The sequence below is a fragment of the Epinephelus fuscoguttatus genome, linkage group LG9 (assembly GCF_011397635.1).
Source record: "Epinephelus fuscoguttatus linkage group LG9, E.fuscoguttatus.final_Chr_v1".
NCBI lineage: Eukaryota > Metazoa > Chordata > Actinopteri > Perciformes > Serranidae > Epinephelus > Epinephelus fuscoguttatus.
The window spans coordinates 26,414,846-26,442,359 of record NC_064760.1 but is presented as its reverse complement, the minus strand read 5'-3'; the positions used below and the strand labels follow the sequence as shown (position 1 = coordinate 26,442,359).

General features: G+C 41.8%; 1 protein-coding gene across 3 annotated transcripts; it reads right to left on the bottom strand.

Annotated features, from left to right (window-relative positions):
- Positions 1–698: 698 nt before the first annotated feature.
- kdm3b (lysine (K)-specific demethylase 3B) lies at positions 699–27,514 on the bottom strand. Of its 3 annotated transcripts, none has more exons than XM_049585362.1 (25): positions 26,981–27,514; positions 19,180–19,350; positions 18,655–18,768; positions 17,883–17,988; positions 17,372–17,496; positions 16,488–16,547; positions 15,645–16,349; positions 14,354–15,530; positions 14,063–14,279; positions 13,692–13,906; positions 13,432–13,584; positions 13,070–13,177; positions 12,846–12,973; positions 12,449–12,749; positions 12,083–12,336; positions 11,381–11,653; positions 11,126–11,297; positions 10,894–10,984; positions 8,681–8,811; positions 8,420–8,539; positions 8,002–8,025; positions 5,362–5,501; positions 4,835–5,011; positions 4,579–4,713; positions 699–1,680 (listed from the first exon to the last, which is right to left on the bottom strand). In XM_049585362.1, the coding sequence occupies exons 1-25, from the start codon at positions 27,185–27,187 to the stop codon at positions 1,600–1,602; spliced, it is 5,385 nt and encodes a 1,794-aa protein (XP_049441319.1). In that variant the 5' UTR covers positions 27,188–27,514; the 3' UTR covers positions 699–1,599. The 3 variants fall into 3 exon arrangements, with proteins under 3 accessions (XP_049441319.1, XP_049441320.1, XP_049441321.1); XM_049585363.1 differs by having other exon boundaries at positions 12,449–12,746; XM_049585364.1 differs by lacking the exon at positions 8,002–8,025.

The window sequence follows — 27,514 nt, the reverse complement described above, 5'->3', positions numbered from 1 at the left end:
GCGGTCCATTCACAATGGACCACCACCCACCAGTTGGGGACCACTGTACTAGTGTGTGGTGATCACATTTGTAACACATTTAAGCTAAAACTAATGGAAAACTAAATGGAACTTTGTCGGTGAAGATTCTCAGTCATCCAGGTCATGGTAATCGTTAAGTGTTAATATCGTAGGATATTAGCAGCAGTCCAGTTGCCTACGATATTAGCACTTACGATAAATGGTACTTTGTTGCCTTCATTAGTCAAGAGTGAAAGTAAGACCAAAGATGAGCTCTGAAAAATTGAGAATTGAAGTATCTTTTTCAGAATGAAAATTTTTGGTCCTAAAATGAGGAAACATTTAAATACTTCCGTAACTTCATTTTGACTGTATTTCACCACGCAGGACCTCAAATTTATGAGACATTCATTCTAGTTTTGAAACAAGTATTCGATTTGTCAATCAACAGATTTTTATTTCTATTTTAGTCACTTAATTATTGTTTATCATCAGAAAATAATTCCAAATATTTGCTCTCACATTTTAGGATTAGCTGATTTTCTGTTTTATTATCAGTGTAAACGGTTATCTTTTTTAGACTCGATCAAAAAGTACTGATATTAAAATAATTATTAGTTGATGTACATATTTTATAGACACGCTGGCTGTCCATGCATAGAGGTTTTGTGGGTAAAAAACAACCATTAAACAAACAGTAGTTTTTGTAAACTTTATTGTGAAAAATCAAAGAGACTGCTAAGATCAATATATATATTGATACAATGTTAATGGCCAGTAGTTCTGTTCAGCTGCAATTGTGATTCTTGAACAACGTTGTTGGAAGTCTGCAGTTCATTCAGCCCATGGGACAAAGATAGGTGACCAAAAAAATTTAAACTTGCCCTGTCTGAAGTCCTTCTGATCACTGCCGTGTGGTGTATAAAAAGAAAAGACTTCTTACTCTAAAAGTGAAATAAGAAAACAGAAAATACAAAACTTTGGTCTGCTTCCCCTCACTAGCTGCTTCGCAAATTCATATCAGCCACAGAGGGCAGAAGCAATCAGGTGTTCAAAAACTCAAAAAAAAAAAAAAAAATTCTACAAAAACAGGTTAACCTTGCTCCTATTGAAGAAAATAATATCAACGTCATCAAAATAGGAAAGTTAGCCCGGTACTCACATTTTGTCAGTCACTTATATGGTAGCTGAACCTCTGCTCCAAAGGCACGGCAGCTTTACGCCTCCCTTACTCTCACATCTTACATATACAATGAAAACAACAGAACAAACACACTGACCTTAAATACAGAGTTAATCAAAAATAATAATTGGAAAACAACTAGACAAGTTTGAGCGTACTGTGTAACAGCGATAAAGGACTTCCTTCATCAAAGCGCTGACTAGCCCCTCCCCATCTAATCCCAAATCAAATGTTCTCTTCCCCCAAACCCAGATCTTCACTGCCCCAAAAGAACCTACACTCTATGTTTGTACTCTGCACTCTGCAGCGTGTACTTGTGTATGTAGGTGTGTAATGTATACTGTGTGTGTGTTAGTGTGTGTAGTGGAGTGGTCGTCAGAGGCTGGTTGTTTTGGGACAGCGTTATGTGACAGGACCTAAGGGCGTGATAGTTTAGGTTCATGAGCCTTCAGTGTCCCAACAGCGTCCTTCACTGCATGGTAGATGATGTTCTTCACCTGAGGCAAAAAGGAACAGGAAAGTCGTTAACACAGCTACAATGCCTCACACTGACTGGGGCTTTTTTTCTACACTTCACTTTGAAGTATACCACTGTGCTTTTCTGCGATTTTTGTTTTATATTTAACAAACCTCACAAAAGTTAGTCTATTCAATGAATAAGTAGAGTACAAATCTGAGCTTGTGTCAAGTTTGTCAATATACCATAAGATGTAATATCACTGTCAAGTAGTGGTAACAGTTATCTTACTGAAAATATGGCTATATTATACTGGAGGAAATGTTCTTGTTATTGGTTTTGCCATCATCCAGACTTTTTGTCACCTATGGATATCTACACATTCCTTCAAAGGGCGGCTCCAACGTTTTCATTTTTTGTTCCTTGAGTACTCAAATCTGAAAATTCAAAATGGTCTCAGTATGCGTGATTTAGCATCAAAATGGTATTTTTCCGAGGACTTCCAAAAACATTTTCCCACGTAACCTTACCTAGGTGTCTGCATGATGACACTGCAACTGTGTACGTCATGTTAGTTCAGTTCCAAAAGTCACACAATCGGGGAAGAGATGTAACTACACATCACGGTGACACAGACCTCCTGTCTATTTTTGTAAGCTGAAGTCATTTCCCTCAGTGGAAACAAGGCTTTCATTTACTGAAATTACACAGATAAGAAACAATAAATTGTGAAGACAGTAAAGCCCCCACAAAATTGCAATTTAAATCTTGTGTGTGATTTATCCTGGCTTCATATGAGTAGAGGAAATCTTATTTATGCAATGTAAAATGCCATAAGCTTGTTAGCATGTTATATTTGTTTGAAAAACGTGTTTAGTATAAGACAGTTGTTTTGTCAGTGAACCTTGTGAGCTGTAAGGGAGACGAATTTTGTAACGTTACCTTTGTTAAATGTTGCTGTTGTCCCTGGCTTTATGAGTACAGGAAAAGTCCACTAGCCACTAGGCTAATTTATACAATGTAAAATGCCATAGGTTTGTGCTAATAACGTTAGCATGTTATATTTGTTTGAAAAACGTGTTTAGTATAAGACAGTTGTTTTGTCAGTGAACCTTGTGAGCTGTAAGGGAGACAAATTTTGTAACCTTACCGTTGTTAAATGTTGCTGTTGTCCCTGGCTTTATGAGTACAGGAAAAGTCCACTAGCCACTAGGCTAATTTATACAATGTAAAATGGCATAGGTTTGTGCTGAAAACATCAGCATGTTGTATTTGTGGGGAAAATGTGTCCAGCAAAAGACAAGCACTTTGTCTGCGAATGCTGCGAGTTACAGTGAAGCTATTAAGCCATGTTTAATGTGTGTTTAATGTGTGTTTTGAATCAACTAAACTTTACAGCACTTTACAGCACCTGGTTTTTTGGAGGTGTAAAGTGCAACACACACTGCCGCCAGCGCTGCGGCCGTCAAGTGCCGTCCCCCAACACACATTGGCAGTGGTACGCAGCGGCACCGTCGACACTAAAGTGTATTTCCCACTCCAGCCCGCTAGGTGGCTGTACCTACACTAGTTGCCAACGGTTGCCAACTGCTAGTAACGGAAGAAGAGGAAAAGTTTGAGGCAACAACAACTTGGATTTCACAGGTGAGTTTATCAAAATCGTCTTATTAAAAATTTGAAAAACTTAATAACGTTAAGCATCCAGATACCCCTTTGAAAGCTGCAAATGAAACCCACAATTGACTAGCTTCTCGCAGCGGCGCTGGTGTGGGTTTGTTCATAGAATATAATGGAGAAGGGCGTTTTGACGTGCGGCGTATAGCGGTGGTGTGTGTTGCACTAAACTGTTGTAGAGCTGCATACTTTTTTTAAACAGAGGAATAAAATCCCTGTCTTTGCATTTTATTTTGATCACAGTCTGTTTTCATAAAACTGCCTGAACATCTCAAATGTGGCTTTGACTTGCAACTGAAAACATGGAGCCCATTTTGTAAAAAATATCAAAATATACATTGTGCATCGCAGTCGGCCTGTAAATGCAGAGATATGAATTTTTGTTTTTATCGCCCAGCTCTATCACACAATAAAACAAACAAACTAAACAATCAAATCAGCAGTATAACAGCAACTCCAGTGTGATGTAAGGTAAAATTACTGTTTTTGTTAATGGAGTCTGGTGGCTTTGAAGACGGTGACATAAAGGCAATTTTACCTCAATTTAACCTCAAAGAAGAGGAGTTGCTGGTCTACCGCTGCACCTGATCCATTCGTCTGTTTGTGTTGTTGTGTGACTTTTGGAACCAAACTAACGCACCATCCACAGCAGTATATTGCTGCCTTTATGTGTCCTGGTAATCCTCTGCTTCCCCGAAGTGGAAGTGTGCCAATAGCCATCTAACTTTAGTACACTAACCATGAATCTATAAATGTGTTTATGCAGTGGAAATGCAGAATTATATTGAATCACAGTGTCACCAGAGTCCAGAGTCACCACCATGGTTAACTACCCATCATGACATTATTCAACAGATTTGATTCTGCAGAATAATGTTGAGAAATCAATTATAGTTAATATCACAAACTGATGGCTGAAGATTTTCTCCAATGATTCAAGAAAATGGATTTAAAAACATAAATGGTTGTTCACTTTCAGTTCGTTTGTTTTGCTTTTATTTTTTTGCTACATTCATGTTTCAGTATTTTATAAACTGTACAAGCTGAAATGTATTTGTTAATTTAGACATTTTAATGTAATTACTCTGAACATCTAATGAACCCAGTCTGAGTTAATCACTTTCCTTGTCCATCTAACCATCAGATTACAAAGGTTACATAAATGTGACATAGTGTTAAAACAGAACTAAACAAAGATCATTCTTTAGTTAGTTGGATGCATTAAATGTGACACTGAAACTGTACAAGAGAAAAGCACACCGACCTGTAGTTTGTCTTCGTGGTTTGTATGAGTAGTGGACAGGTGTCTGAACTCCTGGGTCAGTCTGAAACAGTGTCTAACATGCTCAGGAGACACAAAGTCCTCTGCTGCCTTGATACAGCTGTACAGGTTGTGCACCTAAGAAAGGAAGAGCACAGAATTGACAAATATATTAATGAAACGAGATAAATATATGTACCATGACTCACCTAAATAAATGGATATCTACAGCAGGCTTCCTTAACATAACATAACTGACCTGGTGTGGAGCTCCAGCAGGGATAAATACGGCATCTCCTAAGAACTGTACAATGGCCCAACCCTGGACGCCATATTCTTCGTAGAGCCTGCGGCGGAGCACCTGGTCCAGGTACCAGCTCTGGTCGTGAATGGGGTCGTGGTCTGGAGGGTTCTCTTGACCCTGCTCCTCTCCCACCTGACACAAATAAACCATGGCATCAAGCCGCTAATTAATCTGAATCATACCACTATCTTTGGTTGTTGTTGGAAACCAGCTGATGATACCTAAGTATAATAAACAATGACGTAGCGGAGGATAAACCTATCAGGATTCAGATTGGCATAAATGAACAGGATGTAAGTAGTCTTAAATTAATGCAGATTCCATAAAGAGTTTTCTGAAGAGGAGTACTTTTCATTCTGATTTTTGTTTGTGCATTACAGTCACAACGCATCACTGTCTTTGTAGAGGACGAGTTCAGCCAGTGATACTGCAGCTCAAGAGATCAGACGCTATTTTAGACAAAAGATTTACTGGCCGCTGACCTTGCGGAGCAGTTCTCTGATCTTCTCGGCGTCCTTGGCAGCGTAGATGTGCCAGAGAGCTCCAGGTTTCTCCTTTCCCTCGTACACCCTCCTTTTCGTCATGTCATCTACATCGCCCTCCTCAATGGTGGTCATGACCTCTGAAGGACCAAACATAAACAACAATGCTAACACATACCGGGCACCAAAGGGTCATCAGCACTGTCTCTATGATGACAAGAATTTACAGTGGTGCTTCCTCTTTAGGATTTAGAGGGGACACTGTTGATTTTTCAATGTTACCTAAAGACTACAGTCTTGTCTTTATTCCAGTTTGATGACTGACTCTACGTTTCATGCCTCGGTCCTGGGGTTAGGGCTGAACGGTACAGGAAAATAATCTACGGCCCCGATCACACATAAAGTGTTTTAGCAGCTGGAGGTGCCTTTTTGTAATTGATTTTAGTGAGAATGAAGCTTTTTGCTTGCAGTTTTTGCATTGCGACGCGCCTCGCCTTGCATTTCTGCTCTCTAGGCACCTGCCATTTTTGCCACAGTACTCTGAACTCCACAAGTTGAAAAAACTTCAACTCAGGACTTCTTTTTTTCCGTCATGGTCCCGACAATAAGTGTACACTTAGCAAACAATGGAGGAGAAACTGGTGGTAGGGCTTGCTGGAAACCCAGAGCTACACAGCCTAAAATAGGCCTGGAAATGTTGCTCCTGGACCAACTGGTTGTACTCCCTGTGATCTGCCCTCTTTTTTGGGGTCTTGTGTACCCACATAGATCTCTGTTTCTCTGTGCCTGACACACTATTTGCTGACAGCCTCTCACCCTCAACCAGAGCTACAGCAAGTACCCTCTGCCTGAACATTTTAGTAAGTAACTGGGGGGGGAAACGAAGGATTGATTACACTGGAAGGTTAGTGTAAGAACGTGTTGGTGTGGTTGCCTGGCAACAACAAAAAGGTGCAGCAAGCATATTTTGTTTCAATTTTATGGATCAAACTTAAACCCAGCCTTGAATGTTCTGACATGGACACTGCGAGCATCACGGCTTTTGTGTGGCTTTTGTTCTGGTACTTTTTTTGGTTTGGTTTGGTTTTTTTAAATGGCAGTTTTTGCAATTTTAAAATTCTATTACATCACAATGTTAGTTTGAATGTGATTAACCGTTCAGCCCTACCTGAGAATAACTGAGACCGTCAAGTACATTCATCATACTGTTTGACAAAAATGGCGCTAATTTGTAGTTCTCAACTGGTGGCTTATGAACCAATGTTACTGTAGGTCACACAGGTGCATTATAGTCCATAACTACAAGATCCATTTTCAGAACAGTTTTATTCTTAAGTAAACTGATTTTCCAGAGCTTCTCTTAAATACTGTTTGCAGCTGCATCATGTGGCTGTCATGACACAAACGTTACAAACAGCAGCCCCTTGTGTTCATGTTTTCCCCATAAAACTGTGATAAAAACACAAGAAAATGTGTCTCAGCACAAACTATTAATATAACTTTTGGCAAAACATGAAAATCCCATAACAGGGCTTATGTTTCTCTGGCATGAAAGCACTGTAAACTGCAGAACTATTAATTTTGTGAAATCAGTGACAGTTGTTCAAATTTTTAACAATGTCTGGGTTGTGGATCATGTGGCTAAACTAGTTGAGAACCACAGGGGTAAAGAAAGGTTACAGACTACACAATCACATTTACCGACACAATGTTTACATCCACAGCCTGAGGTTGATCGTACACAGCAGCTAACACTGCTGCCTCTCATTTACAGAGCTGATTTATGACTTATTAGTAATAGTTCTACAGAGATGATGAGTGAAAACATATACGTGTGTGATTGTGTCAAATCAAAACTGGTAATCCCCATCTTTCTCTTCGCTACCTAACCATGTGTATGCATTTAGCTAGGTGGCCAGTGACAGAACTTATATTAACATTGTGTGTGTGTGTGTGTGTGTGTGTGTGTGTGTGTGTGTGTGTGTACTGACACAGTTATTATTATCTGGTCTCACACAAATGATTCCTTCACAGACATAAGTTCAGTTGCCAGGATAAATTAGTACATGTGAGTTTATTTTGATGTGTGTGTAAAATCCCCTGCTCCTACTAAGAAGACGAACTGGTTTATGAGGACAGCATGCCTATGGTCACACTGTCACACTGTGGGGTGTGTGTGAGTGTCACTGTGACACTGCGTAACAGGGAGACTGTGAGGGAGTAGGGATGCCAATTCTCGGTGCCCGTTATTCAAATGTTTCCCCCATGGCGTAAGGACCAGAGCACAGCCCATCCCAAGCTAACAGGAACTAAAGATCCCAGTACAAGTACAAGTTACCCCAAACAATATACATTTTTTCACCCAAACCAGAGATCTACATAGGGGGAGAACGTCCGGATCTCCTAAGGGAAACAATAGAAATTTCAGTGCCCACTTGTAATAATTTAAGGAGTTAATAAAGGTTTTATGTACATGGAAGTGTACAAAGCATGCCACACTAGAAACCAACAGATGGGTCAAGGTGCTCTGGCCCCTACTGCACAGATAATAACAAAAGGATGGGGTAGAGGAGTGAAGAAGGGGAGTTAGTCAAGAACAGGGGCATGCTACTGAAGTCATACAATTCAAAGTCTACAGACCTTTGCGTCCATTGATATCTGCCTCTGTGAATGAGAAATTTTACCACAATGCAAATGAGTGAGACCAACAGCAGGGTCTTTTCAGGGTCCTAACCAAGCCAATAAAGCCTGGGGCAAGTAAAACAGTAAAAGCACGACGTTTGGGAAACATCAGTGACAACATTCTTTAGGATTGCTCAGTAAGGAATGAGTGAATAGTGTCCAGTGTTAGAAATGGGTTCTCCTACATATACTCTAGACAATGTCTTGGATTTGATCTGGCAAAAAATCATGTATTTGGGGGGTAATTAGTGGTTCTAATGACATTTAATGGTGCATCGTACAAATGTCCTGTAACACGTTTATTAAATGTGTGTGTGAGTGAGAGAGGGGGACAGAACAAGACAGAGCAGAACAAAGTGTGTTTAAGTCCACTGACCTTGCTCTGGGTCTCCCTCCACTTGAGGGATGCCAACATAGACCATGACGTTGACAGCATCAGACACATCCAGGTGGAGATTAGTGGTTCCCACCTTCCTGTCTTCAGACGAGGTTAAGCCTGAGGGAGAGAAAGACAATAAGGAAGTGAGAGAAGATGAAGATGAATGGATGATGGAAGCAGAGGGAGAAGGAGATGAGACATCCAACTGAGATGACTGAGAATTAAACATTTCTGTCACAGTCAGTTAATCCTTCTCACCATAGGCATTGTACATCTTAGGTCCAAGGTCAGGACGCACAAAAAAGTTGGGCAGACGGGCGGCAAGGTTTAAACGACCATCTCTCTTTGTGTACTCAGGCAATGGCAGGTTCTCCATCAGATCGTCAAACCTGGGAAAAGTATGAGAGAACATCGAAGAACAACACCAATAAGATACACAGTAGAGCTCTGATTCTCTGGCTGAGCCAAACTGAGCCTGAGCCGACCCGGGCCGGGCTGTAATTTCTCATTATTGCCCCCGTGCTTGAATCAGGTTGGGCTCTCACCAATTTACCCTTGTGATGTTGTTTTAATGAAACTGGCAGTTTTCATGCATAAATGGAGGAGTTTTAAAAGACTGAAGTAGTGGGAGCAATGTGCGTAACATGTAGCGTAGAGCAGTGATCATCTGTGCACTCCATCACCATGGAACACCCTGCGCACTAGACACACCAAGGGGCGCAGCCCACTCTGCCGAATGTGTTGTGTACGAGGCGACAGATTACTATTATAAAGAAGAGAACAAAGAGAAGTGGTGCCAAGAATCGTGATCCCTTGGCTTGTAATACATGTTGTAAAACTAAAGAACATAATGTATATTTCTTTTACAGTACAACTTTAGGTTTCTCATCGGGCTTGGGCCCAAGACTGCTGCCATGGGGTCGAGCTCGGGTCAGGCTTTGACAGAAACTATGCAAGTTCATATGTAGTTGGGCATGATTCTTGTAGGTCCGATCACAACTCCAATTCACAAACGTGTTTTGCACCTTGCAAATAATTTATTGGTTAACAACAAAAAAAAGACCCCAAAGCTAAACTAAGCTAAGATTCATACTTTCTTTTTAATCTAGAAGGGAAATGACTGGTTGCATTTATGGGCATGTGTGGAATATCTTAAACTTTCATCAAAGTAACATGGACAACATATGGTGGTTTGTCCACATGTTCACAAGTTTATGTTAGTATATTAGTATATATATATGTCAGTACCAAATTCAGGTACAGATCATTAAAGCACCACAATGGCTAGTCTCGCCACCAGACAATCAGAGATCTCCTTCTGATAGTCTGGGGACACTCCTTTCTAAAGTGTGTTTAACACACCGGCTGGCAACAAAGCAACGCCTCTTGCATTTTTGAAAAGGACACGCCCTCCCGGAAATGTGGGCTCCCCCTTTTCTCGTCTGCAAGGACACAAACACACGGAGAGCTTGAAAATGGATGCCAAGAGATTTAACTCCGTTTTATCAAACGTGTACTCAGTCCACAAGATTGTGGAAATGAAGGACTTACAGCAACTTGAGCCATTTTGTACCGCTACACGTCTTTCTAGTCAGACTATGTTTACAAGCACAAGAGTTCAGCGAGCCACCGAAGGACTGCCCTGCAAATTTACTATTGGTTCTGCAACGTAGGGAGTTTTTTTAAACTCTGAAATTGTGTCGGCCCATCTAAACACAAAATCAAGGAGAAAGACATCAGTCTTTAGTTAAGCAAAGCGTCTAAAGACTGACTTGTGAGTCTACACAATGGCTAAACAAAAAATGTTAAAATAAACAATCTAATAAAGGCTAAATGTACCTATTGTAGTCTGTGTGTAAAAAAAAAAAAAACATTAATAAATACAACAGATTCCAAATGTGACCAATAATTTGTAAATGATCTGGTTAAAAAAATAAGTGGATCTCATTTTGGCATTTAAATGCAATAACTTCAATTAATATACATTTTAATATATATGATTAGTGTAACACATTTGTAAATAATCCACTCATTGGGGCTGGGTATCAGAGACTTCTCCAGTCAAATGATACCTGCATTTGATCCTTTTTTGTACAGAGGTCGAGAAAAAATGTATATTTGTATGGTTTTGCTTGCAGCTGTTTCATATGATGTGTGATCACACTACCGCGTTGTGTTTGATGGAGCTGGCAGCTCAGCATGCCAAGATGCCACGAAAACATTTGAAGTATGGCTCTACCACACGCCTGTGACATGTGATGGCATTTTAAGCAACTGAATGCTTATATTGGCATGATGGGTGGCAAATGAAGTAGAAAAACATCAAATAAAGTACTCTACTGACATCACGTCACATTAAGGGTACTGGTATTTGTACTGGTACTGTAATTTTTAAAATGCTACCCAGCCCTACTACTCAGGGACTGAAACCATTAGCTTGGTTGGTGAGCACATATTTCTGGGCTCCTCACCGTGTGGGCATCATGTCCCTGAAGTCTTCACCAGGAGGCCAATCCTTTAATTTCAACACCATGGGCTGGCCCTCACTATCCTGCAGTCGCTCTGCATTCACAGAAAAACACATTAGCTGCCATTTCTAAGAGAAACAGGAGCTCAAATAACACAATGGCAGACACACCAATTAATCAATTAATCCAGACAACAAATGAATATATTTTTGGGAAAAATAGATTGTGCACTCACTGGAGATGACTTCAAAGCCGTCCCAGAAGTCTCGCACCTTTACATCAGAGATGATAGCACAGTTTCTACAATTGACCAGGTCTACATCCTGGTCTCCGAACTCCAAGCTGAAGGCATCAGGTCGCCACAGGTTACTTTTCAGGCGTTTATGTATCCCTGACACCAACACGGGCTGGACACAGATGACAGAACAACACGTTGGTACAGTAAAGCTTCTTCCCATGCCTCAGGAGTTACACTAATTGTGGTTCTTACTTGTCCCTGCTTCCAGCACTCTCTGAAGATCTTCCAGTTGTTGCTGTTGCTGGGATCCTGTAGGCAGAGGAGTCGCCCGTCACAGAGCCAGGAGTGCGAGGTATGTGGTTCCAAAACACTGAGGCCCATTACTCCATCTTTGCGGGCCCCCAACACACCGAGCTCGCCCCCCTCAGTGGCCCCGGTCCGACGGCCTTCTGCCTTCTTGGTCTCCACAACTGAGGCGATGATGTGATCCAGGAAGTTTGGGAGGCTGCTCTTCAGCTTGTCACTCTGACAGACAAAATAGATTTTTTTTTTTTTTTATTATCCTGCTACTTAAGAAAAGGCCTTGTCTTTTTTTAAGTAATACATTTTCAGTATTTTCCACCTTGGTATTTTCAAAGTGTTCCTTTATTACTACACCAGTAAAAGGCAGAAATACAGTTTATAAGCATCTCAGTTATTCCTGATCTTAGTTTTCTTACATTTTCAAGTATTTTTGTTGAAAATGTTTTCAGCTGACTCACTATATTTTTGGAAATGAAAACAGGTTTTGCCCACTGATATCTAAACACACATCTCTTCCTATCTCCATATTGCTTTTTTCAGTTTTATAACACTCTCAATTAGAAACTCATCTTCCTGATAGGTTTTTTGGTATAAATGTGTACACTTCAAACTCAATAAAACTACATGAATGATCAAAAGCTTTGTACGTACGCCTGCTGAGGTAAAGACAGAGGGGAATGGTACCCCACTCTCGCCAGGGCCTTGGGGGAGTTTGCCCGGTCCGGAGTTGAGCAGGTCCCGGAGACTGGAGCCCTCAGGTTTGGACTGGGCCATGCTAGAGCCCAGCAACAGACTGTTAAATAGCTTAGGGCTGGAAGCAGAAGGCTTTGACAGGGCACTGAGTGAGTCCAGGCCAAAGGGAGGCCGGCTGTCTCGACTCATCATGGAGCGAAGTGTACCAGATTCTGGAAGAAGATGGCAAGAGGATGGTGATGTAACTTCAATTTTATTATTGATTTTGACTTTTTTTAATGCACACAGATTACACTGACTCAGCATTTCCTCCTTCCTACTTACCCTTAGTGTCATCCTTGGCTTTCTGTGTGGCCAAGTCTGCCAGCCAGTGCAGAGCAGAGCTGTTGCCCTCTCCTGATGAGCGTGACTCCTTGGCAGAGGACTGGGTGAGGTTACAGGGGGAGGACGTACCACTGGTGGAGTTACTGACACTGCCCACACTTTCTCCTCCCCCACTGTCTGATGGTGCTGATGTTTGTGTAGTTTCTGTTTTGATCGCTGATGTTTCTCCCTCTGATTTTGGGGTGGTGCCAATACCAGAAGCTGCAGCTGCGAGGGCACCACTACTGCTGGTTGTAGACTGCTGAGAAAACCACAAGCAGGCGTTGGGGAATTCAAGCTAAACATTTGTCACAATGCAGAAAAGACGAACAAAGAAAAAGATGATGTGGCACAATACCTGTGAAATCCCATTTGGGGCACTAGGGCGTACTAGAGGCTTGGTGTGTCGACTGGTACAGGGACAGTTGGCCTTAATACCCCACTTGCCCCTCGCTGAGTGCACCATGTCACCTATGTTGTAAAGAGCTGAAGAAGAAAGGCAATAAAACCAATCATTACAACTCTCTATGTACTAATACTTGATGATTGTACAGTCATAATCAGTCATAATGTACATGTTACCTGTCCCAGGTATAATCTGTGTAGGCATAAGGTTCTGTGGCTCATGAGGTTGGCCTTTGGCACACTTCAACCAAGCGAAAACCTCATCCTCCGGACCTTCATCTACATCTGAAGGAAATATTTTTATTATATGCATGAGTTTATTCAATAAACGCATATAATATTTGATCAGAATTTCTCCCATTTTTTCCGGGACACTAAAATCTTCCAGGAGACCCTGGAAACCCTGACATCAACAACTGTATCTATTATTGTGATCAGAAAAATATGCAATAACATAACAGTCAGGTTAACACACTTACACTGTAGTGAACTGGTTAACTTAGCTCTAAAGTTTCATAAGTATCACCGTAATGACTCACCCTCCCTTGGCCTGTTCCTGCGGAGCCGATAACAGTCAAGACACACTCCAAAGCCACACTTGCGACACACCCAGTGGATGTTGAACAGGGTGGTCTCACACACATCGCACATTTCTCTGACACCTCGCACAGCACGTTTCCATGCCACTTTCTCTGAAGGACAGACCAAAGTAGAAACCTCGGTCAGGTTGAGTGCTGAGACAAAAGGTAGGACAAAAGATAAAACACAACAAGTGAACAAATGGTGTCTTTATACTCACGGTGAGGCTCCACCATCATCATGGCCTCCTTCTCAGACATGACCAACTGACAGAACTGGTCTCCCACATTGGCCAGGATGTACTTGGATGTATCGAGGTCAAGGCCCTCTTGGACAGCTGGTGCAGGTAGCCACAGACCCATGGCCATAGAATCACTCTGCTGAGGACTCAAGAAGCCTTCCACACGCAGTATACCTTTACGAGTGAAAGCCAACCTGGTCACAGGCAAAAAAACAAGGTTAATTTAGACACTCGTCATTGTTTGATGGATGACTTTTGCCTTTATTCTGATAAATTTCTATGACTTCCTCTTTGATGCTGAAGTACACAAAACAAGACATTGAGCAGTGCAAAAACATATGAACGTGTACCTTCTGAAGTGGAAGAACCGACAGGACACATTTGGGTCGTCGTCATCATCGCTGTCATCCTCAGTAGAGCGATATTTACGGTAGCGCTCCAGACGGCACTCACGACACTTGTGCAAGTGAGGGGCCACATTGATGCAGGAGCCATCCTGAAGAAAGGACTCACCAGACTGCTTCAGACGACGCACTTTGCTCTGGTCTTTTAGTACAGACTGGCCCACTGGAGGACACAACTTGGTGTTAATTTTACTGCTTAGTTTGTCACCAAAACTAAAAAACGAGGACAAGACTTACCTTTGAAAGGCTTGTTACGTGGACGACTCTTAGCAGCCCCTTGGACTTTTGACTTCTGCAACATGGCCGCATCCTTGGCAGATTGTGGTGGTGCTCCTGGGATCTGGCCTTTCTCTGGGCCCTCCTCGTTATCACTCAGGTCTGACAAGTCACTGTTGCTGCTGGAGTCAGAGTCACGTTTGGACGTTTGGCCTCTTTCCTCCAGGGTAAACTTCTGAGACTGGCTCTGGTCGAAGGACACAGGAACCTCCTCCATTCCACCAGGGCCGGTGCCTCCAAACATAGGGCAGCCTGAGGTGGACGTGGGCATCTCCCCAACATCCTGTTCCACTTTTGTCACAGTCCCTTCACTCTGTGGTCTCTGTGATGAGGTTGGTGCTGGAGAGGAGGAAGAGCTGGGTGACGAAGCAGCTGCTGAGAGTGCTGGGAAAGGGGAAGACATGATCCCCTTCGGTGGCTCTGCCATAGTGAACAGGTTTGGCTTGCTGTCCGTGGCAGCACCAAGGTTTTGTGGCTCAGCCCCTGACAGGCCGGCAAAAGTGGTATGGGGGGTTTTATCTCCGTATGCCAGAAATGGATTAGCAGGCTCTTTAGAGGCCTGCAGGAAAAGGTTCTGATGGCTATTTGAAGTATTAAAACCAGATTGCAGCCCTAAGCCCCCCACAGAAGTCCCATTATTACTGCTCTTCTTAGATGTAGTTTGAGTTGCAGAGGCTGCAGCTAGACCACCAATACTGAGACCAGAGCCTCTTCCTCCTGCAGAAACTCCCATGCCCTGGAAGGTCGATGATGACTTGTTGAGTACGCCATTTCCCGTTGAATGGGTCTCAGGCACTTTGGGCTGCTCAGGCTTTTTCAGCCCTTCAGTGGAGGTTGCAGACTTGAAAAGGCTTGGGGGCTCCTTACTCAGGCTCTCAGACACTGCGGTGAAGTAATTTGTGTCCTTGGACTGGGTCTGACCAGCAGCTAGGCTTGAGCTGGACCCAGAATTCTGGGTCATGCACTGGAAAAACAAGTTTTGGTCTTGCTGGGATTTAGCCTCAGTCTTTGCTCCGCCAAAGCTGAAGCCAAAGGGCCTGGGAGTGTCCTGGGAGGTTGTGGTAGTGGTAGGAGCTCCGTTGGTCTGAGAGGTAACATCTCCAAAGACAGAAGCAAAACCTGATGCTGTTTTAGAGCCCTGAGAAACAACGTGGTACAGTAAAATGTTATTAATAACATAAACAAAAGTGTGATGATTTGTAAAGGCAGCATATAAATGTATTGGCAGTGCGGATCATATCGATCATCTTACCTCAGTCTGGCTTCCCCAGGTGGGGGCTTTAGGACTAAAACCCACAGAAGCAGAAAGTGCCACACTTGGGCCACTGTCACGCGTCCAAGAAATGGTGACTGGCCCCGGGGAAACAAGAGCAGCTGTTTTAGAATAAGCTGACTGGGAGGCCTCCTCTCGGTCTGGCTGGGGGGATGGGGAGGCCTTGGGGGCTGGAGCTCCAGGGACCAGGCTTGGCATCTGGCCTAGTGAGGGGAAAGATGTGGTGGAGAAGGGAGAGGGGGCTGGTTTGAGGGGAGGAGGAGTGGGGGTGTGAGGAGCAGCAGTGGTGGAGTCCGCTGCCCCTTGTGTGGAGAGTGAGCGACCATTCTCTTTGACATGGGCAGGAAAACGAGGAGAAGCAGCATTCGACTGGTCCATCTGGAGTAAGGAATTGGTGTTGGGGGACGACACTCTGCCCTGAGGAAAGGTTCCTTCTGAAGGGCTTCCGTTTTTGGTTGTGCTGCTGACTTTTTCACCAGAGTCTCCACCCCAGATCCCCATCCCTTCCGCTGGAGTTTTGGAGTTGGAGTCACCACAGTTTTGCCCATCAGCTCCTGTATCTCCTGCTCCTTTAAAACGTTTCAAGTTCAAGTCATCCTCGCCTTCGGAGGCAGTCCTACGTCTGCGTCCGCTGTCACCCTTCATTGTTTCACTGTCCTTCCTTCGCCGGCCATTCTTACCAAGCTGAAAAGTTAATGAGTAATTCTGTTTATACATTTTGAAAAATCGCTATCTAACGATGAAAATAGTTAAACCACTATAAAAAAAAAATAGAGCTCAGTGCAACCACTTAAAAGATTATAGTTATTCTGACAACCTTACCTCCTCCTCTGCCAGCATGACATGTATCACGCGAGGATCTACCATCTGGTTTTCTTCACCCTACAGCACAAAAGAAAGTCCTTTCAAACCATGACTCAAATATATTTAGGCAAAACATAAGCATTCATTTAGGAAGCTTCTATTTGTGCAAACTGGGAAGTACAAATCCACCTCTAGATCTACTTCAGGCCAGTCATTTTTACTCTTGGCTTTCGCCCATTCCAGAAGACTTTGTGTAACATTATATTCCATTACTTAAAGGAAAAAGGTAGCCGTTGACATACAGACAAGAAGTGAGGCAATACAGTCATTTAAATCAAACCTATCCAATCTGAAAGTGACACAGGACTGTAGTTCAATCTAAATCCATCTTAGTCATCAAGAGTGTCAAATTATTTTGCTGGGTGTCCACAGGTATCAGACACTTGAATGTAATGCCTTCTAAGACATTCCTCTTTCTAGAACTGCTGCAGAGTCAGTAATAATTTCGCTCTCAGCCGTGCTTGTTGTTGCCGTGGGTAGCAGTATGACGTCAATATGTCAACAAGTCCAAATATTACAATATCAATTTTTCATTTGATCTTAAAAAACATGCCAGTATTATCGAGAAAGACACACTCCTACTTTCACATGGAAAAGCTTGATTCATTTTGGAAAAAAAGAAATCAAAAGATGGATAAATTAAATTAGATAAAATGTTTGCTGCAATTAAGAACTCACTAATTTAAATTTAAGTCTATTTAATGAGTTGTAAGGCCTAACATTATAAAACTGAATTTAAGACATTTTAAGGACCTGCACACTCCCTGGTTTGGGAATTTCAATCCCTAAATATATATGATAATTTGCATCCGAAATCAACTTGTAACATCAGCGTTATTTACCTTATCTAAGGTTATCTCCATAATGTGTGAGATAGGGTCGTGCTGTGAGACCAGTCCTGAGGCCCAGCAATCCTCAAACTCTGGCTGGTACACACGAACCCTACGTCCTTGAATAGTGTATGAACCTGAGGGCAGGAATAGGTCATGAGTAAGAGTTACATTCTGGCAGGTTTAAATGACACAGCTCACCTAACAAGTCAATGACAATATAGGCTGGAGAAAGCCTCTTAAATTTAGTAAGTTGCCACTCCAGCATCAGAAACACAATGATTCATCGTCATTGTTGTCAGTACATCTGTGTCATGCTTTTAATGACTGGCATTACCTTTAATATATTTTATAACATATGTCAAGTTCAAGCATTTTAAATGAACAGAAATTTCAAGGTTGCCCATTTCAGCAAGTTCCCACAATAAAACATGTGAAACACTATCAAGACATAGCACCCCTGAGGAGCACATGGAGGTAGTAAAGGAAAACAACATAAAAACTGGTGAAGGTTGATTCTTACCCTTCCTGAAGATCTCCTGCAGTTCAAAGTCAGTACGCCAGCTTGAGATGGCAGCCTGCAGGGAGGGCTGCTCCAACACCAAAGGGTGTCTTATGTCTTTATCAACCTGCACAAGGACACAAAGCACACTGTTCTGAAATAGTGACAGTGATACAGCAATAATGTGAAACTTCACGCTAGAATATTACAGGAAAGAACCCTAGTGCTGCAACTAACAGCTACTGCTGTTAATAGTTCATTGGTATATCATTTGATAAAATGTGAGAAGTAACAAATACCCTGTCCAAGAAATTATTTATTCTGTTTCATGAATAGTGAAGAGCACAGAGATATTCAAGTTACAATCATATGAAACAAGAAAAAAGCAATAAAATCATATCTGAGTAGCTGGACCAGAAAGTGTTTCTGGCAATTTTTAATATCCTCAATAATAAGTCCATTATAAAAACTAGAATTACCACCTTGTGATTGTATGCCATAATTAGCATATGAATCCTTGAGTTACCATCAAAATCTAATCAGTTCATTCTTGAGTCCAAGTAGACGTTTGTGCCAAATATGAAGAAATTCCCTCAAGGCGTTTCTGAGATATCTGGTTCACAAGAATGAGATGGACTGATGGACAAACTTAAAACATAAAGCCACTGGCCACAGCTGTCACCAACACTGAGGCATAATTAGTTCTAAGTCAACTAACTGGTTTACAAACTAATCCTTGTAGCCTTTAAAACTATTGAGGGATTAACACACACTGTAAAACAAACATACACACCTCAAACCTCTGGACAGTTTTGTTATCAGGCAGGAACTCAAAATTCTTGTTTCCAAAGTACTCCACAGGAACCAACGATCCTAAACCCACTCTGTCCACTAGAGGGCGGAAGACCTAAGGAAAAAGAAAACGTGAAATTCTTTGACCCGGTAGAAAACACTTAATATGTTCACCAATTCAACAGCCCTCTACTTGGCCCAGCAACAAAGGTTTCAGCATCAGGGGAGTAAACAAAAAAGGGGCCTTTTTTCTGCATATACTCTCTGACAAGAGAGCAGTACATTCATGAAAGCAACTTTCTGGAAATTGCTAGGATATTTGTTACTTAAAATTAGTTGATTTGGTTGCTTAAGTTGGTTACCTAAGTTATTGAATACAAATTGAACCATGGCTGGCAAATAGCACTGGGACTATCTGGCCTCGTCGTAATGCCTAACTTCTCTTTCAATAGATTATTTCAAGGCTTGACATGTATGTGTGATGCAGACGGTCCTGTTTACGTCCACTGTCCAACTGAGCACTCACCAGAGCAGGCCAGGCTGTGGCTGACGCTAGTGCTGGGGCTCCAGCAGTCCCAGTACCATCACTCCGATTGGCCCAAACAATGGAGTCTTCCACCAACACGGCTTTCACCCCGCCATCATACACCTGTACCCAAGACCACCGCTGCACAGCATTCTCAAACTCCACATATACCTGCAGCCAGGAAAACAGAAGGGAGCAGAACATAAAAAATAAGAACATTTATCCAAAATGTTTCTAACCATGTTCATACAGAGAAATCTGTGATTTTATTCAAGGTAACAATGTGTTTCATTTGGTCACCTGTCAGTGGTGTCAACCTTTACCCCTTCTAGTTGCTCTAACTTCAAGGGGAACCCTAAGAATACTATAAATTATGACTTTTATAGTTTTCTTGGGAAACACAAAATTATACATCATGTTAAATCATACAATGTCAGAGTTTTGCTCGGTAACAGTAATGCAGCACATTTTCTGCCACACAGCTCATTTTTCATTAATTGCATGCCATTTTGCAACACAATAATCCAGAAGAGACCTTATTTATTGATATGATAGTTTGATATCGATCCAGCTTACTACAGTGCGCAACTATGACAAGTGGCTAATGCCAGCCACCAAGCTAATGCATGCGGTAATGTTATAATATGAAAAAACGTTTAACAGGCTCATGAAGTTATTTTTAGTATTGGATAACAGTGTTGGGCTATGCCACGATTGGAAATGCCATACAAGGTTAGTTAGAGTAGCTGCGTGGGTAGTCAACTCATCTAATGGTAGGTTAGCAAGTTAACACTACATTAGCTGTCTTAAACGCTATATCGTAGGCAACTGGACATTCTTGAGTTTCCTGAGGACGTTTCACCTCTCACCCAAGAGGCTTCTTCAGTTCTTATGGACTGGTGCAGAGTTGCAGGCACCAGTCCTGCAAGTCCAGTTGTCTAGGATACAGCGCTTAAGATAACCATGACCTGGATGACTGAGAATCTTCATCAACACCACAATACTTGTGCGGTGGCGTGTCTGTGTCACTCTGCAGTTACACCTCCAAAACAGTAGTCGGCAGCGGAGTTTCTGTGAAGTGCTGTAAAGTTTAGTTGATTCAAAACACACCCAAAATACACATTAAACATGGCTTAATAGCGACAATTTCAAGCACTAGTACACAAATCGGCTTCACTATAACTCGCAGCTTTCACAGACAAAGCACTTGTCTTTATCTGGACACATTTTCCCCACAAATACAACAAGCTACTGTTTTAGCACAAGCTACTCATGTGAAGCCAGGGACAACAGCAACAACCCATTTAACAAAGGTAAAGTTACAAAACTCAGCTCCATTACAGCTCACAAGGTTCACCGACAAAACAACTGTCTTTTACTAAACACGTTTTCCGAACAAATATAACATGCTAACGTTATTAGCACAAGCCTATGACATTTTACATTGTATGAATTAGTAGACGCAGAAGTTCCTGAAGTTTCTGCCTGAGTCACTTCGGTTAGATTCTCTTTGGCAGCAGTAGCTGTGTTACAATTAAGAAAACTCTCATTCTCCCAAGCTACTTCGACCTTTGTTATTGTTTTGATCAAGAAAACCCTAGCAGCAAAGGTTACAAACTGCGTTTAAGTGATAAAAGACAGCTACCTTGGCAACCAAGGTAAATCAAATTCATTAAAAATGCAGTATAAGGTTGAGAGATGTGCAAGTTATGCAAGTAACAAAACACACTTCGATCAATCCAGAATGAATTCAAGTGGACAGCAAGCTACCATCTGTCAGTGCAGGCAGCCACACAGAGCCTCTTAAGTGGCCAAGTACTAATTTGACATTTTCACAAAAATTTAATCAACTAGCAAAGCAATGCCTGTATACCAGTAACCCCCCCCCCCCCGAAAGAGCATTTCATAACTGTGATAATACAGTCTGATAACAACACTGCTCAGTTTGATAAAATGAGAATACTAGAAAAGCAAAATTCCAGTCTCTGTTGTTGGTCATTTTTCTTTTTAATCTTTTCATGATGTGGAATTTTATACACACCATTGTTTTAATATGATCGCACAGAGTTGTATAGGATGTCTCAAGCAGTGGCCCCTTCACTGCTAGAATAAGAGTTGGATAAAGGGCTTCATTTTGCAGAGAATTAGGATGTGACTCACTGACTCGCATAGACAGGCCCTCTGGCAGGATCACAGCAGGAGTGCCTGTCATTCATTACTTATCTAGCTACTTTGGTTTTCAAGAAAAGGTTGATGATTACTTGGCTTAAATTGTAAAACAACCTTAAACTAGAATTACTGCCTGTATGACTCCGCCAACCAGTCAAGTTGCAGTTTGCCCTCTCCTCTCTCTCCCTCTGTGTGTTTGTTCATTTTTACTTCCTGTGTGAATGATGTGCTTGAGCTTTGCTTGTAGTCTGTGCTCTTCCAGGTCTTGATGGTCGAGGTCATGTGGCTCAGGTCTGTTTGGTTTGGTGACACCGGGGTTGCTTATCATCCTCCCTGATCAATTCATCATATACATTTACAGTCTACGTGTAATTTAGTCATCTTGAGTGTATATTGTAATGTTGGTCTATTCTGTCTGTCTGTCTGTCTGTCTGTCCTGGGGATCCCTCCTCTGTCACTACTCCTAAGGCTTCTTTCATTATGAGCCTGGAGGGGATCATGCGTTTGGCCGAATGTGTCTGTCTGCAGCTTATGTCACATACTACTGGACCAATCAGCCCAATATCTCGTGTTCACATTTATGACCGTATGCTTAAAGACCTCTTGTGGCTGTGGTGATTCCCAATTGCTGAAAACCCTTTCTTATTGACTGCTTTACACCATCACTGACTGCTCCAGAAATCATCTTGGCTGACCAACAGAAGCCTTAACATCTGTTGCAGGTCACATTTTGGCCTTTGACGTGGCTCGAAATCTTAAATCCATAGAAAAGTTTGGCCTCATTTTGAAACGAAGCATCTGTAGAATGATTCCATACCTGATATGTTATGATCCATTAAACTAAAGCATGATACAAGATTTAAAAAATGCATGCATCGTCTAGAGTGGCCGTGATCAGCTCCGACGGACGTTTCGCAGCTGGAACTCAGCCACCTGGCAAAGATCTGTATTCTACTGAGTATACTTTTCAAGTCTGCCTAACTTCTTAAGCTATGGCCAAATATGTGTTTTGTGAGGTCATAATGTCCTTGGCCTTTGACCACCAAATTCTAATCCGTTCATCCTTGAGTCCAAGTGGACATTTGTGCCAAATTTTCAAGAAATACCCAACAGTTGTTCCTGAGATGGTGCATTCACGAGAATGAGACAGACAGACAACCAAAGAAAGCACAGCCTAATGCCTCCTTAAACAGATGCATAAAAATGACAACATTTGCGTCATGGCATCAAACACACACAATAGTCCACTGTTGCAGACTTAAAGCACATGAATAAGTAAAGCCTGTAAATGGGGCTGAAACTGTGCAACTAGTGTCTACCTACTGACCCACTTTGCACCTGAATTCTAGTTTGTTTCAAAATTTGCTCACAAATGTATCCATGAGTTGACTCGAAGTAGTCACTGATAGTTAAATGTCTCAGTTGATAGTATCTCTTTTATTAACCTTTAGGTTTAGTGAGCACAATTGTCCTTTGTTAGCAATTCACAGAATTGACAGATACACACTATTGGCCCTGTGAGCTGCCAAGAACAACCACAAACTTATCTGCTGACCACTGAGAAGCCCCAGAAAGCAGTTTAAAGGGGTAGGGGCGCATTCACACGACAGCAGCCCAATGTGAAAACACGCAGCCTTCTCAGTCTGAATCACTGCCAAGTGTTCGGCTCAATGGTTCCTTAACTGCAATTCATGAGAGAGGGAAGGGGCGACACTGTAGCAACTGAAACTGCAATAGATCTAATGAGACAAATAAACACAAATCCTGTACATTACCCTCTTTCTTTATGCAAGATATTTTAGTTAAATATGTCCTCTTTTCTTTGTCAAAATAACAGAATAAAAGTGGTGTGCACTGATTTTCAAAGGATAATCTGACTGGACAATGATAGTCGTTAGCCAAGTTTTCAGTATCTAAATTAACTACCACACAAAATCACAAAGTAAATTTGGCAACAGCTGGTCTCCCGCATCTCATGATCTGTTTGCAAGATTCGTACCACTGACTTTTACCACACTTACCGAAGACACTATGACACCTCCAATTTGTCATGGTTGTAAAGTTGATAGCAGAGGTTTATTATTTTGTGAGCTTGAGTGAAGTAACACCACAGAGACATCGGAGCTTTTGACTACAGCGGTTTTTGTCAAACAGCGAATGTGAGTAGTGCAGAGATGGGACAGAATAGTGTTATTTCAAGTGGAGAACAAAAGTGTCAGTCTTGTCTTTTGAGCTGATTTACATTCAATTACAAAGGTGTGTTGAGATATCAATTGAGCATGTTTTTGTGTTTTGTAGGGCTGTAACAGTTCACGTATTCATACCGAACCATCACAATATAGGGGTCACGGTCCAGTGCATGCAGCCACACGTGGAATACACAGTATGTAACTTGAGGGATGTATTGTGGAACCAAAGTTCATAAGCATGAGTTTGGCCCGAAAACTTTTAGCCATACACTGTTAGCAACAAGTGCTGTGGTTTGCACAACAAACTGATTGGCAAGAGTCAGTCCTACTATGGCAAGTGCAAATGGAGTGCCAGAGCCAGAAGACCTGTCTGTGGGTTCCTGGTCAGCTACAACAGCATCAGAGAGAGTTATGTGTAAGATGACGATGGTGTGGGTCCGAGTTGCTCCACTGTTGTAGGGGATGTGAATGGAAACATATCCAACATGTTAATGCACATTTGATGGCATCTTCCAGATGTGCCAAGATGGGGATGAGAAATGTTGGGTGCTTTGAATAAGGGCTGCAACTAATGTTTTTTTCCCATTATTGATTAATCTGCTCTTTATTTTCTCCATTAATTGATCAATGAAATAAAAGAAAATAGTAAAACATGCCATGTGTCATTTACTGGAGCCCAAGGTGACGTTTTCAAATTGTAGGTTTTAAAAATACAAAGCTATTCAGTTTGTTATCATGTGTGAGAAAGAATAGCATCAAATTCTTACATTAAAGAAGCATGAAGCAAATGTTTGCACCTCTACTTAAATATAGCCAAAGTGGAAGTAATTAAAACACACCTCCTAATGCACAAGTTAAATTTCGTATTCTTTTCATTTTCATACCATAAGAAATGTTTTTTAAGTTTTCTAGCCTACTGCAACCCTCTTGCCTTTCGGGAAACTACGTGCTTGTGCAGTGTTGCTATAGTGTAATACATAGTCCAAGTGTTTAAAATGTTCCTAGTTCTTCTAATGAAACTACTTAACTAAAGTTTCCAGTGGGCAAAATGTTACCTCAGTCCCCAGCAAGAGGAGTTTGTCTGTCTTCTAAATTTGCACTTTTGTCTGTACAAAATAAATGCCAAGACACAACTTCAAGCATTTGTTTTTTTCCGCTGTACCGAACTTGCACTGAACCATGACTCTTAAACTGGGGTATGTACCAAATCAGCAAATAGATGAGTTCTCCATGGCACTTCTGTGCATTCATGAGAAGGAAAAATAAAACTTGAGATAACAGCAAATTTTCTTTTGATCCAACATATTTTACAGTGGACACATCTTTTGTCTCAATTTGTGGAACCTTGTGAGGATCTGCGAAAATGTACTCCATCTACATACATACTCACAACTTCTAGTTTCCATTTAGATACAATAAATGCCAGACATAAACACAGTAGACTGCCAAAAGTCTATACAGAAACTACTGAGACTCCCCTTTGAAGAAGGCCTTGTCTTAGTCAGAAAATTCAGTCAGTTTTGGTTCTAGTCTGACCAAATGTAGACATTTGATTTCTATTACATTGTCGTGCAGGCCTTTTTATTCTTTAATTTAGTTTTACTTGCATCTGGATCTAGTGGATGAATTTTATTAATTTTTTTTTCATTAAAAAGGTTCTGGTATTGACATTTTACACTGACATCTGTAAGAAAAACTTTGAAAAACCACTAGTACTAAAACTCGCTTGTAAGTCGTCAAAGATGATGAGAAGCAGAATTCCAGATGAGACCTAAACATCATAGTTTTTGTATGTCTAAATTATTACCAAGCTGTATTCAAAACACATGTAAAACCCTTCTGCCAACAATCTGCGCTGCCATCTTCTGCTCAGATCACTTTATTGAGCCTGCCAACAACACATCTTAAAAACTGTTAGCACGTAAACACGTTTCTGTATATTTTTCTACACATCCCAGTTGTCATGCTGGTTGTTCGTCAAGCTTATGTGACATCAGAGAACTGGAATTTGCCCTGAGTGGTTGAGATCAAGTCGACATGTCAGTGGGGCTGTGGAAATCGGAGGTAAACTAAGGCACCTTTTTTAAATCTTTACACAAAAACTGAAACAAACCCTGGTGACCCACAACATACTGTACACAGCAAGGTACTGAAACGAATTTCAAACTTATTGAACAAGAGCATAGTCCTACAGGTCCTTGTTTCGCTACAGTGAATATGGGAGCAAATCTGTTTCTAACTACCACCCCATTTGTGAATCAAAGACTTAAATATGATTGTAATATCAATCTTGTTGAGGTTGAAAATCATGGTGGAGCAGATGAAAATATTTCTAAATAGAAAAAAAGACTTATTAATGCTTATAACATTAACAGACCACATTTCTTCAAACATCCATTTTGTTGAGTGTGCACCTTGCAACTTTTATTTTACAGAGAGAGAATACTTCAGGTTCAATATTTTATGAGTCTAGTAGTATTTTAAAAATTAAAAACCCACTTCTGCAACAACCCAAAGGATCGTCACTGATTATTAACCTTGGAAAATATTATTTTTACTTTAATAATTACACAATAGCCTAAGTGAAACAGTCTTTAATTCAATCCTCACTCTACAATGTAATTGACTTTTAACCCAGTTTACCTTGGTTCTGATAAATCACTGCTTTGTCTTTTTAAAGTAGCCTACTGCACTAACAGAGTGTTAACGTTAAATTAAATAAATATTTCTAACTTAACAATTGATTATTATTGTAAGAGCCTGCACTCTACCTATGAAGTGTACACTTAAATGTAGGTCACTCACCACCACCCGAAATTTTTTTACACATCAGCAGTTTCGCTGTCCTGCAAAATGTAGGCTAAACTGCATGGGAAGATTATTTACATTCACTCAGGAGTTTATTAGCTTACAAACTTTTGCATTCGTCTTAAATTTCACCGATGTGCAGCCGACAGTAAAGTCGAAGGAATTACTGGGTTCACCCTCATATGAACTTGTGAGGCCTTTCACTGGACTAACGTTAGCTAACGGTGGAAACCGACAAGCTAAAGCGGTTATTCAACGTTGCTTGCCGGCGATTTGTTACAATACCATGGTCGTTTGCGTCTCCCTGTCGCATTTGTGCTTTGCTATCGATTGCTACGGGGTTACGAGTAACATTGGTGGAGCTTAATATCATCCGTTAACGAGCTAAAAGGCGAACAAAGCAAAGGCCAGAAAATCCCCGGCCTCGAGTTTAGCTTCGCCCAACTGCCTGCGACTTGTAGCTTGCTAATATCTGCGCGAGCTTACGTTAACTGCCCACAAATGTACCAACACGGACGGTTTAAAAACAAGCTCAGCGAGGTTAAATACATACTTAATAGCTAGTCTACGTGTTATTCGTTAATTGGTGGGTGTTTAGCGATGCAGTACGGCACCAGTTGTATGTAAACACTGACCGTCAGCCCTGCAGCATTGGTTGTTGTTGTCGCCTCTCCTCCGCTACCCTCCGGGGCGGCCAGGCCGATGACGCTCACTGCCCGCACCGTTCCCCGGAGCCAGTCCCGGGCCCAGGCAGCCTGCTCCGGTTCGGATCCATTCGCGGACCTGCCGTCGTCGAGGAGCAAAATCAGACGCTTCCCTATCAATTCGAGAGAGTCCCCCATGGTTTGCTCGCAAGCTAGCTGCCTTTAGTGAGCCACCATGAACAGTGCAACTTCTCCGCTTGGGATGGGAACTCAAGAATGCTAGGAGACAAGAAGAGAATAGCTGCGGCGACTTTGTATTCAACGTAAGTGCAAAGGAGAGCCCGTTACAGCCCGGGGACACGCAGCGGCGGACCGGGTCGCGCCAGGAATTTCACACAGTCGAGATGTTATTGTCCTCGGTGCTAACGCGACTATCCTGCTCTGTCCGCCATTGAGCCCTGCAACAATCAAACGCACTCCTCGTCGACAGGCAGCACTGCGGAGACGGAGAGCGAGTGTGTGGAA

Coding starts and splice junctions, on each gene's coding strand:
- kdm3b (XM_049585362.1), bottom strand. CDS start 27,187: ATGGGGGACTCTCTCGAATTGATAGGGAAGCGTCTGATTTTGCTCCTC. Junction 16,548..17,371: donor TGGAGATAACCTTAGATAAG/GTAAATAACGCT, acceptor TTTGTGCTGTAG/GGTGAAGAAAACCAGATGGT. Junction 11,298..11,380: donor AGTGCTGGAAGCAGGGACAA/GTAAGAACCACA, acceptor ATCTGTGTCCAG/CCCGTGTTGGTGTCAGGGAT.